Raw genomic sequence first — 15337 nt, 5'->3', positions numbered from 1 at the left:
TTCATCCCTAGAACCCGTCGACTTTAACATTCAAATGAAACGAAATGCTGCAAACTGACTCACCCGTGTCGGATGAACTGGCGTTCACCGTCGTGGGTACGTTTGGCGAACTGGCGTTGTGGTTGTCATAAAGTTTCCTGTGTCCTCCTCCGTTCGTCGCAGCGTGACTATGATGACCTCTTCCGCCGTGTCTTTCGCACCTGTATCCCGTCACTCCGACGGATCGTCTGTGTCCACATCCCGCGATTATGTAAGCCTTGTTGAAAGGAGCACCGAGCGCTTCCTCGTCGACGCCGCGAATATTTTCCGTCGATATATAACTGATCGAATTGACCGGTACACTGGTTCGTCTTTTTTCGAGTACTTCGTGATGTCCAATGCCGTTATTCTTCACCGAAGCTCTTCGCCGCAGGGAGGGTTGATGGGGTTGAACGGCGGCTGAACCTGGAACAGGCATGGAACGTCCTGTGAGGTAAAAGGGGTGAACGAAAAAAAAAACGGAACTAGGGGATTCCATTGAAATTTGTGCTCATGGTCAGTCCGTCGTCGAACATCTTCCAGACTCACCGGGTAGCCTGTGCTTCGGTACGAATTGTTGCGGTGGAGGTAGAATGGCTTGTTCTAGATAATTTTTTTCCCTAGGTTCACCGAATGAAACATTTTTCGTAGCGGGCGGCGGCGTGGGCAGTCTGGGTCTCGACTCCTCGGTGACCTCCGTCAACCTCGTCAATTTACCGTCCCGCGGAATGTTCGTTTCCTCCAGAACGATCGGATCGGTTTCGTCGACGACTTCGGGTACGAATTCGACGCTCGGTTCTCCGGAAATTTTAACATCCGTCTTATTTGCTTTATGGAGCAGAGGCTCGCTCTCTCTGCATTCGGTCGAGCGACTCTTGCGACGCAGAGTCGAGTCGCTCGGTTGTTTCATAGCGGAATGGATCGTTGCGGCTGTTGTGCTTGACGGAACAAGCGGGACCCTCTCGCTGTCGATAGCGATGGTTGGGAGTTTCGAGAAGGATGTCTTCTTTCTGCGAAATAAACCACTCGACTATCTCAGGATTGACAGTCGATTACGAGAGTCGGAAATAAGACGGTCGCACCTCAACGTGGCCTAACGTCATATCGTTTTACTGATCGGGAATCTAACCGCCGATCGGACTTCGCCCGAGAAACCCCACCCGGGTAAACTGGAAGGCTCGTAACGATGATCGAATTGATAGGTGATCCGTTTCACAGAAGCGACTCATTGTCAAGGAACTTCCGCCCCGTCCGGATAATTTAATACCTTTCTGCCGCGAGAATTTGACACTTGAAATTTTGAATTTTTGGATTCGAAATCTGACATCGGTTCCCGATAATTCTTTTTTTTTTTTTTTTTTGCTGCCCGAAGGGAAAAGGTATTCGATATTAACCACGTTGAGGTCGACGGGCAAACGTAGACAAGAATTTCAGCGTTTGTCTGCGGCCCATAAATTCCCAATGCAAGAGAAGAAGAAGAAGAAAAAAAAAAAAAATAACAAAATTGAATGAAAAATAAATAAGGTGACAAACGAACGGATTGAGAAAGCGGTTTGGCGTTTTGGTCACGTAAACTTTTTCACCGCGACAAAACTAAATTTAAAAAACGTACCTCGACGTCGAGATTGTGTCGCCAGTTGGCACGTTTACGTATTCCCCTTCAGGTTGCGATACCGTGGTCGAGTTAAGGCTGCACATGGACACGGATATATCCGTAGTCTCCGTCGCGACTGAAGGACCTGTAACAGAAATTTCTACCTCCTGTTTATGCCACTTGGTTGGAACAATGCTAAACTACACGGGATTGCTACGTAAAATATTCCCTGAACAGTAAAATTATTCACGAGTCAAATTTCCTTCATTCTCATCCGCCGGCCAAGCACATTCGCATATAGGGATTATATTTATCAAACATGCATGTCATTCGAAATGTACAGTACCCAATTTAATTTGACAGTTGCGGTCGTGCAGTCTGCGTTGCACTTAATTTTTTACGATTCAAGGGTCATACCGAGGTGACTTTGGCGGGGAAACAAGAATTCGTTACGCCCGCGTATCGTTTTTTTTTTTTTTCTATTTATTTCTGTCTTCCTTTTTACTTGAATTTTTTTTTGTTTCTCTTATTACGCGATCAATAAGGCGCAACAGCGGTCACGCGAAGTAGTCGGAGGTGGCTTACCAAATGTGTTTGTTTCTCTCGAGATAGGTATATTTATAGCAAAAGAGAAGATATAAATAAACGTCATCTGATATAGTTGTTTTCGCGACGAAATTATGGTAGAGGGTATGAAAACAACCCCTGCAGCCAGCGATGAGATCGATCTTTATTGATGACAGATATAAATTGATTTTGAATTATTCATCTTATTTTTTTTTTTTTTTTTTATTTCTATGATATCTTTTCTCGTAAAAACCCCCATTCGAAAACGGTATTGTCAAATTATCGTCATGATTTTCGTTACTTTCAACGTTTTCTATCAGACTTGGGAATAAATTCCAAAACGTTGTCCGAAATTCCGTCATTTTAATTTCGGTCGTATCTTTATACAACGATATACGTAACGACACCAACGTTGTTGTAGGTTGGTAGGCGGTTTAATTTATTTGACGGAAATTAATATTTCCCTAAGTAAGAATGAAGACAATGAAATTTCTCAGTCATGCTTTCATAATTAATTTCTTTCACTGACTTCGAGACGAAAGACGGGGGGGGGTTTGCCTCAGCGTGTATAAAGTTTCTCGAAGTCTGCAGTCATAATAACATCGCGATGTCAAAATTCACTTGCCAATTTCGTCAAATGAATTTAGGCACACACTACACCAACCCCCTGTTCTATCGAACGGAAACAAATATCGTTTGGGGGTTTGTCAGAAAAGCGCAACGATCAAACAGCCATTTCTACCGAAATCAAGCGCTAATACGAATTACGTATATCAATTCAACACTACGAATTTCACGCAAGCTAGGAAATAGAAATAAAAAAAGCTATCGAGAAAACATGCGTTGGATTGATAAAATCGTTGGTCAAAAAATGCTCTGCGGTAAGAAAGATATCAAATTTCAATTTTTTTTTTTTTTTTGTTATCATCGTATTACTTTTTTCAGGTCGTTGAATGACTAACCTTTGTGATTATGTGCGCCATGCCCCTGCACAGTGAGCTCTAACATATATATAATATATACATATAGATAGATGTAGATATGTACATACACAATATAAGTACATGTAAAGCGTTGAAGAAAACATATAGTGACGTAATTAATATTGTACACTTGAGAGGGACACGATATTATTTCAATTGATAATAATTTCATTTTTTCTTCGATATTTTTTTCATTCGTAAAATAAATTGCGACCTCCGAAACGTCGAGTGTTCTTCTGCGAAGACGACTCTTGACTCTTCGAAACGTGAGGTCGAAATTTTTCCTACCGAAGATTATAAAAATTTGAAGAAAATATAAGTATTTTCTAGCCGCTCACCTTCTTTTCTATTAATTGACTCCGGCCTCGGAACGGACAACCTGTCCATAACTTCCTGCGTATCGGGTACTCCGTTATCGGCAAGTCTCCTGACGAACATCTGAAAGAGAAAAAAATGCTTTCAATTGCGGCATAAAAGCGCTAGGGGTTCGATCGCGCGGTACGGCTGAATTATTTTTCAAATACCTGCAGTTCCGATTCTTTTTCTAATAATTTTTTTCTGAATTTCTGATTCGTCGTTTTAGCCTCTTTCAATCTTTCCTCCAATTCCGTGACCGACGAATCTCTTCTCGTTTTCGACATCGGTCTCAACGTTGGTCGGAATTTCTTGTCGTTCGCACCTTGAGGATTTCTACGTAACTCCACTAGCTGCGCGTAGTGACAACGGTAAAACGATAAAATACGGATTAAAAAAAAACTGTACAAAATCCATAGGGAAAAAAATCGGAGGTGTTTCATTTCCGATAAAATTATCGTACGAGGGATATCTTCTTTCGCCCAGAATTGCGGTGCGAAAGGTTACCACGTATCGGGCTTAGCATTTCAATCCTCGACTGTCGGAGGATACGTTTAGTTAATTTGAACCCGTCACGTAAGCATTTAATTTAATTTCAAATTAACGCTTATTTACTAATTCACGCCTTAATTACTCGGGCCCCCGTCATTTTGCGATCTAATTGCATCAACGAGGGCTTTGTGGCGTTACACGTGCGCCGCACAAATAATCCAACCCTTGTTTTCGTTCGCTCTCCTCTTTAGACGAAAACGTACGTTAAGCTCGTGTAGAAAATACACACACGACGTACATACACGCGTGCGGTGGATGTAATACGTGTACGGCGTACAGAACAGTGATTCCAGATGTTCGTTAGATGCATTGTTACGAACAACCGTATCGATAATACAACGAACGTCATGGGATTTGTAGCGACTCTTAATTTTTTTTTGCGAACATAGGGAGACAATGAGAGTAAAACACGAGATCGTTAGAGGAAAGAAAAAAATTAATCGATTAATACCGATATTATTATTAACGGAAATCAGCCTTACCTTGGGAACGAAAACTAAGCAGAGGGTCGCCGTACTGCAGAATATGATAAAAACGGCGAGTATTACGAACATTGCGTTTTGTTTGTCGGCGAGTACGAAACTTATTGCAGCACCGGTAACGCACATAATAACTACGTTGTAAACGCTCATCCCAACGTATTTACTGTCGTTTAGAGCCGGTAGACTGACATGACGCGTTTCCCACGCCAAGAATGCTCCGAATATCTGAAAGGAAATTTGAAAATGAGAAAACGAATGAAGAAAAACACCGATAACACGAGACGAAACGTATAACATCTTTTTTGCGAGGTCATGTAATTGGATTTTTTGTTTTCTTTGCGATTCGTTTGGTGTTGCTGTTTGTTTGTTTTTTTTTTTTTTCTTTTGTTGTTATTTTTCTGTTTGCTCACCAAAAGAACACCCTTGTAGGCGTAGATGCTACCGAGGTATACCGTCATCCTGTTACTTTGACAGTATTCGTTTTCTGGTATAATAATAATGTCCTCGCTCGAAGGATGAGGCTGAAGGGAGAAAAAGAGAACAAAAAATTGACACATCGATCACACGATTCACGCATCTGTGTAGGGTGTAACTCTTACAGGTAAATTTATTTTCAAATGGATATGATTTTATTTGAAATTATTTTTCATTGTCCTCAAAACTCACGTATGGTTCCATTTGTTTCGTTTCTCTGTAAAAGGGATCGGCTATTTGCCATGTGGTCATTATTGCCAGGTCAATAAAAAGTAGCACACCGACAACTATGAACAGTTGATAGTCCTTGATAACCTATGGATGTAGAAATTTCAAGTCGACGTTACGATGTTCGGTTATGCTTACAATTAGAGTCGAATAGAAAAGCAGAGAGAACGTGAGTCGGAAATTTTTTTTTTTTTAATCATCACCCAGAATTCATTTACCTTGAATACGGAGGGGATAAAGAATATACCTCTGTATTACGTGTCACCCTCACCTTCTTGTTCAATTTAACGTCCGTGAATATGGAATGTACCCTCCATGTTTTCGAGAACATCGATCCAAAGGCGAGAGAAAAACCGGCCATTAAAAGCCAAGCTCTCGCTGTACAAATGTAAGGAAACGCCGTGACGCTTGATAATTGCGAGTCCAAACCCAAAAATATAACGCTGCTGTACGTCAACATGCACCCCAATATTATCAGGTTGTTCAGATGCGGCGACGACATTTTTATGTACCTAAAATCGTATCGTTCAATTATCTGTGTTTTTTTTTTTTTTTCTTTCTTTTTCTTTTTATTCGTGGCTAGAAAATGGTGTTCGAGAATTCTTTCGAACAAATCGCGACGTTTCGCGTCAATCGGTCGAGCATGCGCTCAAAAAAAACAAACCTTTGATTTCTGTATCTGATATTAATCGTGAGGAAAATGACCGCCATAACGATTCCGACGCTGGCGGCCGCGGCTAGTGCAGCGTAAATCGTTATGTTAACCATCGAGTGTTCGATTATGTGCAACGTCCTGTCCTTAGGGGGCGATTTACCCCGCCATTCCAATGGCTGACCTCTGCTCAAATCAAGCTCACCTGTCACACCGTTATACTCGCCAACCTTCACCTCGCTGCCACCTGCAACCGTCACGTCTGATTTTGCGATTGGAAATACTCATTGGATATCTCATTGTTGTCAAGAGATTCTTCTTTACGCTTAGTTTTTCCTTTTCGTTCGTTCGGAGTTTTTTTTTTCCTTCGTTTCAACGAACGAAATATGAACAAGTGAAAACGATTCGGAGTGAGGCAAACAAATAGAGACAATAACATCGCTGTATAATTGAAAGCTGCATGCTTTGATTTAGCAGGATAATTACTTCGTCGTTAATCGTACCTCTCTTTGGATTCGATCGATTGATTTCGAGGGTGGATCGTCAATCGTCGTTATATGTACTTTCGGAAACCACGAGCGTTCGATTTGTCGAGATCGTGCTTAAATTTCACATTCGAATCGTCATGATTCGATGTATTCCGAGTCACCGGGGGGGCCCACGTAGATTATACACACACATAAGGTGTGATCGACGAGGGACTCGACGATATTATTTTTCAAGGTCGGAACCGTCGAATTAAAAAAACATGCAGATTATACCCAGGGAATCAATAAGTTATGCGCTACCGGAGACGCGGGCGTGCTTTATTGAACGGTGGTATACACACAAAGGTATGTACGGTATACACGTATGTACGCACATGTATACTTCGCTACCATACGTACGCACTGCGCATATACAAAATGTCATGTACATAAGCCGGATACGAATATCATCACGCGGTTTAAAAATTTTTAAGTACTTCCAACCCCATCCCAAATTTAATGTTTAAAAGGGAAATATAATGGCCTCTTCTCATCCCAGGTGAAGGCGTTATTTTGCGTTTAAATTCTGTTATAAAAAAAAAAAAAAAAATGAATCACTCTGTCAGCAATTTGAGCTTTCGGTTAAAATTTTGCAATTACCGTAATAGAAATTCAGGAATGATCGAACGATGCTGACAAACTGCAGGTGCATCGAGAGACGGACAGAATGAACGTAGAATAAGGATGAAAGATAGGTAGTAAATATTTGAACGGCAATTATTACATGCTCCGTTTATATGTATATAGAGATGGGAAAGTTCAGCTATCCGATAATTACTTGTTAAATATTCATCATTTGTTAACGCGCTCTGATCCCGGATCCCCCCAAGGTCCGCGATCGGCGTCGATTGTAAAATCATCGGATAGCGCTGAATAATTATTAGCGGATAATTATTTGATGTAATTATTATCCACGAAGCTGAAATAGGGTATAACGTTTTAGTCGTCGTACACGTTATCGAAACGATCGATTATCCGTTCCGAGATATTATTTCTCTGCATGTCGAACGGAAAAGCCGATCACGACGATTTCATATAGATCGGACGTTAAAAAAACAGTTTGAACCGCTGCCGTTTAATTACGTCATTATTCATTGATCGGAAGCACCGATATACAATTTTACTTCTTTCGAATGAGCTTTCGGGTCGTGAATCGCGTTTATTAATTATTATGGTGGAGAAAACACTCGAACCAAAGACTCGAGTATAAGGCCGTTGATTTACAGCCATTAGAATTATTAATCCATTACGGGAATCGTCGATGTATAATTTTTATTGATCGATAAATCAATCCATCATACTACTGAAAACTCTCCAGATGTCGCGAATCAACCCTCCCTCCAATTATCCCTTTCCATATTTTATGCGGAGCGATTCAGATAAAAGAAATTACTGCGAGTGAAAAGTTTTTTTAAACGAAAAGGAAGAAAAGAAAAAAACAAAAACAACAACAACAGCAGCATAATGGCAAATCCAATATGTTCGAGTGTACGGAAAATTATATTTTTTCTTTTCCAATTTTCGTAAGGAATCGACTTTCGGTTGTCCGGTAAATTTATCGATTGCTAAAATTCGTTGAAGTGGTGAAAGAAAAAAAAAAAAAAAAAACCACTTGTCGAAAAATTGAAATTCGCGTCCCTAGCTTCTTCAAGGTGTGTCATCCGATGACCCTGACTTTGTTGCACCGGCACCGCGTGTACAAAGTTACGAACAAGCGGAGTACGTACGAGACGAGTATTGATTAAAATGGGACACTATAGCATCGTTGAAAAATTCATTCCGTGTAAGTTACGCGATGCAAGAATAACAGAGTAGACGAATGTACGGAGACAAACCCCCGTTGCGGAAAGAAGGCAAAAGGACGAAAGAAAAATTAGCGAAAATAAAAGGAAACAACCCGTTACATAATTTCTGCCGAGAATTCTGTTAATAGCTGTAAAAGAGCCGGTTAAAACAAAGTGACAATTTTCAGCTATTTCAAGTATGCAGCTTACAGTTATTCTCATGAACGTTCTTACAGAATATCATAATCGTGAAGAGGAGTTCTTGAAATTGAGGTGGCATGAAAAATTAAGGTCGAAAAATATTAGGAAGACGTCTTACTTTGAAATTGTTTCAGCAAGATGTAGGCCTTTCTCTCATTCCCATAAAACCTGACAGGCCCCTAAAAAAGTAATGTAAACATTTACTACAGTCATCGGATGCGGTTGCGACGTAATCATCGGGGATGAATTTTTGTTTTCGAAATTTTCCCGTTGTTGTTTCCCCGCGCCGAGAAATCGCGTAATTTTATTATCTTCGCGGGCGAAGTTCTCAGCTAGTTCGAAAGGTCCGAAAATTTTGGAATTTCATTCTTCCGGTCGTGGCGGAGCGACTCGAATAGAGGAATCAGAATTTAGTAGCGGCAAATTTAGGGGAGGGGGGGGGGGGGGGACGAAACGTGCTTCAGATCTTCAGAAACTCCCGTCTACATGCGTACGCGTACAACACATACAGATAGCGGGGGTAGGGGTATTACTGCCGGTAAAATTCCTTCGCCCCGGGGTCCCGAGGGATCAATTCCAACTGAGCTTGATTCTTCCAAAGGATATAAACGCTGCCTCTACACGTGCCTTCCGTACCGACCTACTAGCGATTGCTGTATCTTTCGAAGGACGCCCGCTAACGATAAATAATCCATTGAAAAACCGCCACCGTAACTTTCGAAACTATACGCGCGGTCTTTTTCATCGTCGGTGTGAGAATGAGGTGATCTTGTTCGAAAAGAAAAAAAAAAAAAAAAAAAATGAACCAACGAAATCGAACGATTCACTTACGGTGACCCCCTCGAAGCTGGTGTTTTTCAGGGCTTCCAAAAACAATCCCTCCCACGTGTCGTCGCGGTACTTGAAGTCAGCTACGGTCTCATTTCGCCTCAACTGACGTATACCTCTCGCCACGTGCTGAATTGCCAGTGCCACTGCCCATATACCGTCGTACGTATAACCGTGGAATCTCGAGTATTCCGGCCCTCGACGAGAATCGTATTCGACTCTGTATTCGTCCGGAGTCTGAAATGCGAAACGAGGAGAGCCTGACGTGAGTAAAATGGAGCGATGGTAGAAAAAAGGTAGAAGAAGAAAAAAAAAAAACAACAAAAAACGAACGAATCGCAACTGAAAAACGCGTACTCGTTCTACTCGCACTCTCGCGGTATAAGCTACCGATGTTAAGGGTTGCTTTAAATTAGTTTACGTCGGATCGGATTAGGTTTACGTCGGGTTAAATTCGTTTACTTCTTTAACGAGGAAACGTCGTTATAATTTACCGCCTCATTCGTCGACTTTGATTTATCATAAACTCCGCGAGGATAATTGTAAGTCATCGAGTCGAGAGAAAAAAAAAAAAAAAGGAAAAGAAAAGAACCAACAAAAGGTAAGACGTAACGATTTTAATTTCTCATTCCTCGATATGTTTTTTCCTCTTTCGATTCCTTCGTCGTACGTTTTTTTTTTTCTTTTCAATTTTTACCCCCCACCGTTTTATACGTTACTCCGCGTCGCGCTGTAATGGCTGTCGGTTTTTTTTTTTTTTTTTTTTTTTTTTTTTTTTTTCTTCCCCGTTTGCGCCCACCAGCTGCTTTTGCGAAAGAAACGTGTACCCTGTACATACAGTTGTACGCGGGGGAGGAGGGAACAGTTTTCCAACTTTCTAACGAGCACTTTTGTTACACCCTTGAAAGCCCTTCGTCCCCGGAGTTTTTTTTTCCCCTCTCTCTCTCTCTTTCTCTTCTTCTCGAGCTTCAGAGGTGGGTGGGCAAGAAATCTTGTAGCGCTTAACGATAATTATATGTAAGTATTTCAGATGAATTAAGATGTTTTTTTTTCTTTTCTTTCTTCTCTTCTCAAATGAAAAATTGACGCGTTACCACTCGGACGGAATCAGGGGAGAAAAGTCAGAGAAAACTATTTCGGCTGTTACGTTGAATTTTCTAAAACTCCGAAATCTGATCTGAAATAACCCGGATATCCAATTTTCCCATTTTTTAATCGTATCAATATTTTCGTCGGCGAAATTCCCCTCGGAATAATCAAGCGATAGATTCGATTCGGTTTTCTTCTACCGCGTGTACGGAGTACGGTGAAAATTCGGGCGTATCTACCGAGACTACTCGTTCGATCGTGGACGAAACGAATGGAGGTAAGCGAGGGATATATAGGTCATGGAGTAGTAGAGTTAACCGAAGAAATCGTGCACTGCACCGCTATTTGTAATCCCGCCCGGACTCATCCCGGAAAAGCCACTAGCTAGCTAGACTATAACGTGGACGGAGGAGCGATAGAAGATAGGCTGTTGCGATCACCGAGATCAATCTAGAACTTCTATCTGTAGCCCCGCAACTTCAGAATGCTGCTGCTCGACTCGCGATATACACGGTGTCTTCCTTGGAAGCTAAGAAAATAAACGGGGATGTTATCAACAGAAAAATCGCAATTAGGGAAAAACGGAAAATAACCGTAAAATTCCTCGACTCGAGGTGCGATAAGGATTTCAAAGAAGTTTTTTCGTGTCTCTAAAATTTGTAACTATTTTGCATTTGAGAATCAATTAATACATCAAATAAAAAATTCGCATTTTTCAAAGGTTTCGATGAGCTTTTTTTGTTCATAAAATATATAGAAATATCACGTGTTCTTCGAAACTGTGCGAAGGTAAATCGACCTTGGAATAAATAAGAGGAGAGTTTTAATCGCATCGTAGAGCAGAGGACACCCCGTATAGGCGAGGGATTACGCGAATGACTTCCCTCATCCTCTCTCGAGGGCCTAAGAGCTGTGAGCATATAATCCTCGCTGCAGGATTTCGTGCGAGAATCGAAGCCTTCTTAAGGGTGACTTCGTCGTGTTCGTATATATTCGTATTATCCCGTTACATCGGAATGGCAGGAATTTGAGGCGAGGGTCGAAAGGTCAAGTCGTCGATTGTTTCACCCTCCTCAATTTAATACCGACCGCGTGATAAGAAATGTAAAGCCGCTCGTCGATTACATCGCGCGAACAAAGGTAACAAAAATAATATTACGTAACAAAAGTATACAAGCAATATATAGATATAGATACGAGATTTCGCACACGCCGTAGTTTCACAGCAATGGAAAATCACGCTGGCGTGACGTATTGTTATCAATAATTGGGCTTCTGGGTACTCACGATTCCTGAGACGGTAATTTGTTGTTCGGTTGACAAGGGTAGAAGGTCCGTCAAAATGGCGGCGTGCAAAGCTTCCGCAAGTTCGGATGGCGCGCATCCTCCACCTGGTCTGAGCCACCACTCTTCCGCGTAAGTTCCCATTATCACCCATTGATACTTTCTACCGTACATGCCGAATCTGAAACAGTAGAATTTCGATCCCCGATGTAGCGAATGCGTGATATTATCTCTATATAAAAAAAAAAAAAAAAACAAAGTCGTTCGAGCTGATCAGTGGGATTCGGCCCGCCATTTTCTTACCCCTGTAATCGCTACTACGCCCTATCTCACCGCCGAGCTTTTTGCCCATGTATATTCCGACGATATGACGTTTGTAATATTTGTGCACACAGGGTGTCCCGTTTGAAATACCTCGGACTTTTGAACGGTTCGAAAATTTTCAATTTTAAGGAGCTGAATAGGGTGAAAACAATTTCTAAAATACCTCTAACGCGTTGACTCAATTTCTAGTCAGTTGACTCTGCGAGTAAAAAAAGAACACCCTGTACGTGAAATACATGGATTTCAGAATCGGTTGAGGGCAGATATACGATGGAAAGGATTCTCTTAGTTTCTGGATTTCGTATCAAGAATTTACAATAAAATAAATGAATAAAAAACACACATGGCAGGAGTACAACTCACTTGTGAGCTTCGCAGAATATTCTTCTGGCCCATACTTCGTCAAAGTTTCCCAAGATAATCCGTACGTCCTTTTCCTTGAGCTTTTCCAGGGCCGACGAGACCTCGGTAGCGAAACTTTGAGTTTCGACAACTTCCATCTTGTTTGCGTCGAGATCAGCGACCAGTCTATTGTGGGCCTGGAAAACGCAAACGGCGATTGATTGATTATATTCGGTGGCTCACCATAGCCACTGCAATTAATTAGTAATCAGCCCTCCCGAATTTTTAAGATCGTCTGAATTATTCAATCTTTTCATCCTGAAATCAAATGGAAAAATGTTCCTTCGTTGGGTGGGTAAATGAAAAACTAAAAATGAAAGACTCTCGATGTGATTACGAGCGTGTCAGGTGTGCGACGAACGCGCGGTGGCTTTCAGACGACGATGTCGTCGGTTTCGTATGGCTGCCTCTTGTCTCGACGGTTCGTATAAAAAGAGGCGACACCGATGCCCCGCCATCGACAAAAGAGTTTCGAGATGAAGAGCGCCACTTCGGAATTCGCGAAGGACCTGCGGAATGGATAAATATTGATGGCTCTTAAGGGGGCCAGATAGAGCCGCTTCTAAATCAAGAGGTGAAGGAGAGGAATGGATGATAATATCTGCAGCGGCAATCGATCATCGAGTGCCCTGTTAAAGATCGAGTTATACGTGTCGCCGGAATATAGGCGACGATTTTTAATCTCTACCCAACCAGTTTCAAGTATGTACGTACACAAGGAGAGTGGCAACGAAAATGTTTCAACGATCTTTCAGCCGCTGCGGATCGTTGCACTTTCAATTTTTTCAATTACTATTTCGACGGACCGACGAAGCTTTTGGAATTCCAGCGTCGGAGTGGAGGTTCCACAGTCCCCGCTTTACTCATTCGTTTATCCCTCGGGGGTCCGACGTAAAAGTGAGCGGAGTAGTTGCGGGGAAGAGATATAAAAAGAAAAAAAAAAAGAAAAAAGAAAAAGAAAGAAAATAAAAAACAGGTGCGGATAGGGTTGTCGAACAATCGATGCCCCCGATTGAAACCTTCGTCTATAAGCCGCTGTGGCTCACGTTCCAATATCGGACTGGCTCAACTTTTACTTCACGGCAACCGTGCCAAGGGTACGGGGTGAAAAAAAAAAATAAAAAAAAAAAAAGTAAAAAGAAACGGACGGTCGACAGAAAGGTACGTAAAAACTATGGCTAGTCCACGTCCAGATTTAGCAGATTATACACTTTGTTGACAATCTAAAGGGAACCGGATGATATATATTCATTCGGAATTGAGCTTGAAGAATTTTTTTTTCTTCCCTTCTTCGGGTCGGAAACGCACAGATTACCGGGTCCTCGTTATATTTGGCTACCGAAAATCAGATCGGAAATTTACGTTGCATGGCGCATTACGCGGAGCTCGAAAGCTGCGATTTCCATATAATATAGATTCGTCGTCTGTAGAGCCGGGGTATCGAATCACGCGGGGAAAAATTATACGCGATTCTCCGCCGCGGCCTCGGGGACCCGGTGGTTGCGGATCCTATGATTCGTCGAACGGCGACCAATTCCGGATAAACGGGGAAATTTCCGAGGCCCCCGAGCCCTGCGGATTGTAGAAATGACGGCATCGCGTTAAATTTCATATCTCCGAACCCTGGGCGCGGGGTGAGGCCTCCTTTATAGTCCTCGCTTCCCCTCCCCCCCCCCCTCCCCACGACTCCGGAATATACGTACATTTTCACCGCTCGGTGGTTCCTATACATTCGTCCGCATATCATCTGCATCCGTTTACGCCGTAAACCTGGAATCGATCGCGTCGGCGTTTATTCCCAAAATATACCCGCTAAATTTCCGAAAATCGTATCACCCCCAAAAACAAACATCTCGGCGGTTTCTACGAGTCGTAATTTTTTTTTCCACCCTCTCTGCCGTCCCTCGACGAGAGAGAAAGAAAGAAAAAAAAAAGAAAAGAAAAGAAAAGAAATTTCAATTTTTTTTTTTACCGCGAGTATCCGTTTTCCTTCGCGTTTCCCTTCCTTTTTTTTTTTTGTTTTTTCTTTCACCCCCGTCGTTCTCTCGCGAGGGGGCAGAATTATATTTATTTTCATTCCTTCGATACATGTATATATACATACGTGGACTCGCCCAAGCTAAACAGAGAACGAAAGCAATATCCGTTATCTGGTCGTTCATTGATGCCGTGGGCACGTCGCCATTGTGCCGTGAAATATGAGGCGTATAAGTGGTACACCTTATATTATATATATCTTTCGGAATTCTGCTGTACGACGAACGTGTTCGACACGCACGGATCTCTTTTTATCGGCTGGACAATTACGACGTGGTCTTTTTTTTTTTTTTTCCGGTTAGCTACGTACGTACATATACAACCTTGGAAATTCTTCGTCGTACAGCGGGCGAAAGAAGTTCCTCCTCGTCTCTCGGAAACTTCCTTTTTTTTTTTCCAGAGGAAGTTACCGCAGATTATTCATTATATATACAGGGGCAATAACGTCCGTCCGAGTTTCGCATAATTTTCTCTGTCTTATTAGCGCGGGGTAAAAACGACTTGCAATAAGTCGTTTTATATGTAAGCCCAATTTAAGACTCGATATAATTTATGGTGAACCGTAAAACGAGCCCTGGGTTGGCTCTGCGCGGGTCGACCGCTAATTCCTTATTTTCCGGGCTTACTACGGGGCGGTACGCGTGTACGTGTACCGAACTTCTGGCGTATTAGGTGGAAAAAGAGAAAAAAACGTAGCTTAAAAAAATTGGGGATGTTAAATGTGAAATGGGTAAGAAAGAGGAAGATAACTCTTTCGAAATTGGATATTAAAAATTTTTAACAACGCGAAACTTGGACGTGCGTTTTTCGATCAGGCGATTTTAACGCGAGCGTTGTCACCTGCTTCGTCGCGCGTCATTTCTTTCGTCTTCGATTCGCGGCCAAAGAAACTGCAGTCTTCGGAAATTGTCTTATCTTTACGACTCGGTCTTAGCCTTAAAAAACCAACAAAGGATC

The 15337-nt window shown here is 42.0% G+C and overlaps 1 protein-coding gene across 6 annotated transcripts in view; it reads right to left on the bottom strand.

Annotated features, from left to right (window-relative positions):
* The window catches only part of LOC105693171 (gamma-aminobutyric acid type B receptor subunit 2), a 120701-nt gene that overhangs the window by 4567 nt on the left and 100797 nt on the right, over positions 1 to 15337 (bottom strand). For 2 of the 6 annotated variants that reach the window (XM_048651243.1, XM_048651244.1), the window contains exons 7-21: positions 12305 to 12480; positions 11621 to 11798; positions 9248 to 9481; positions 8535 to 8595; positions 5917 to 6166; positions 5524 to 5764; positions 5217 to 5339; positions 4961 to 5071; positions 4551 to 4775; positions 3687 to 3869; positions 3501 to 3600; positions 3142 to 3180; positions 1631 to 1757; positions 568 to 1028; positions 64 to 444 (exon numbers count right to left, since the gene is read on the bottom strand). In XM_048651243.1, coding sequence (XP_048507200.1) covers positions 64 to 444; positions 568 to 1028; positions 1631 to 1757; positions 3142 to 3180; positions 3501 to 3600; positions 3687 to 3869; positions 4551 to 4775; positions 4961 to 5071; positions 5217 to 5339; positions 5524 to 5764; positions 5917 to 6166; positions 8535 to 8595; positions 9248 to 9481; positions 11621 to 11798; positions 12305 to 12480 — 2890 coding nt within the window. Of the gene's footprint in view, positions 1 to 63; positions 445 to 567; positions 1029 to 1630; positions 1773 to 3141; positions 3181 to 3500; positions 3601 to 3686; positions 3870 to 4550; positions 4776 to 4960; positions 5072 to 5216; positions 5340 to 5523; positions 5765 to 5916; positions 6167 to 8534; positions 8596 to 9247; positions 9482 to 11620; positions 11799 to 12304; positions 12481 to 15337 lie in introns of all 6 variants that reach the window. The other 4 variants (XM_048651245.1, XM_048651246.1, XM_048651247.1 and 1 more) reach the window with 4 other exon arrangements.

This window comes from Athalia rosae, chromosome 2 (assembly GCF_917208135.1).
Source record: "Athalia rosae chromosome 2, iyAthRosa1.1, whole genome shotgun sequence".
Taxonomy (NCBI): Eukaryota; Metazoa; Arthropoda; class Insecta; order Hymenoptera; family Athaliidae; genus Athalia; species Athalia rosae.
The sequence above is the reverse complement of the archived record's forward strand: the minus strand, read 5'-3'. Positions and strand labels throughout refer to the sequence as shown.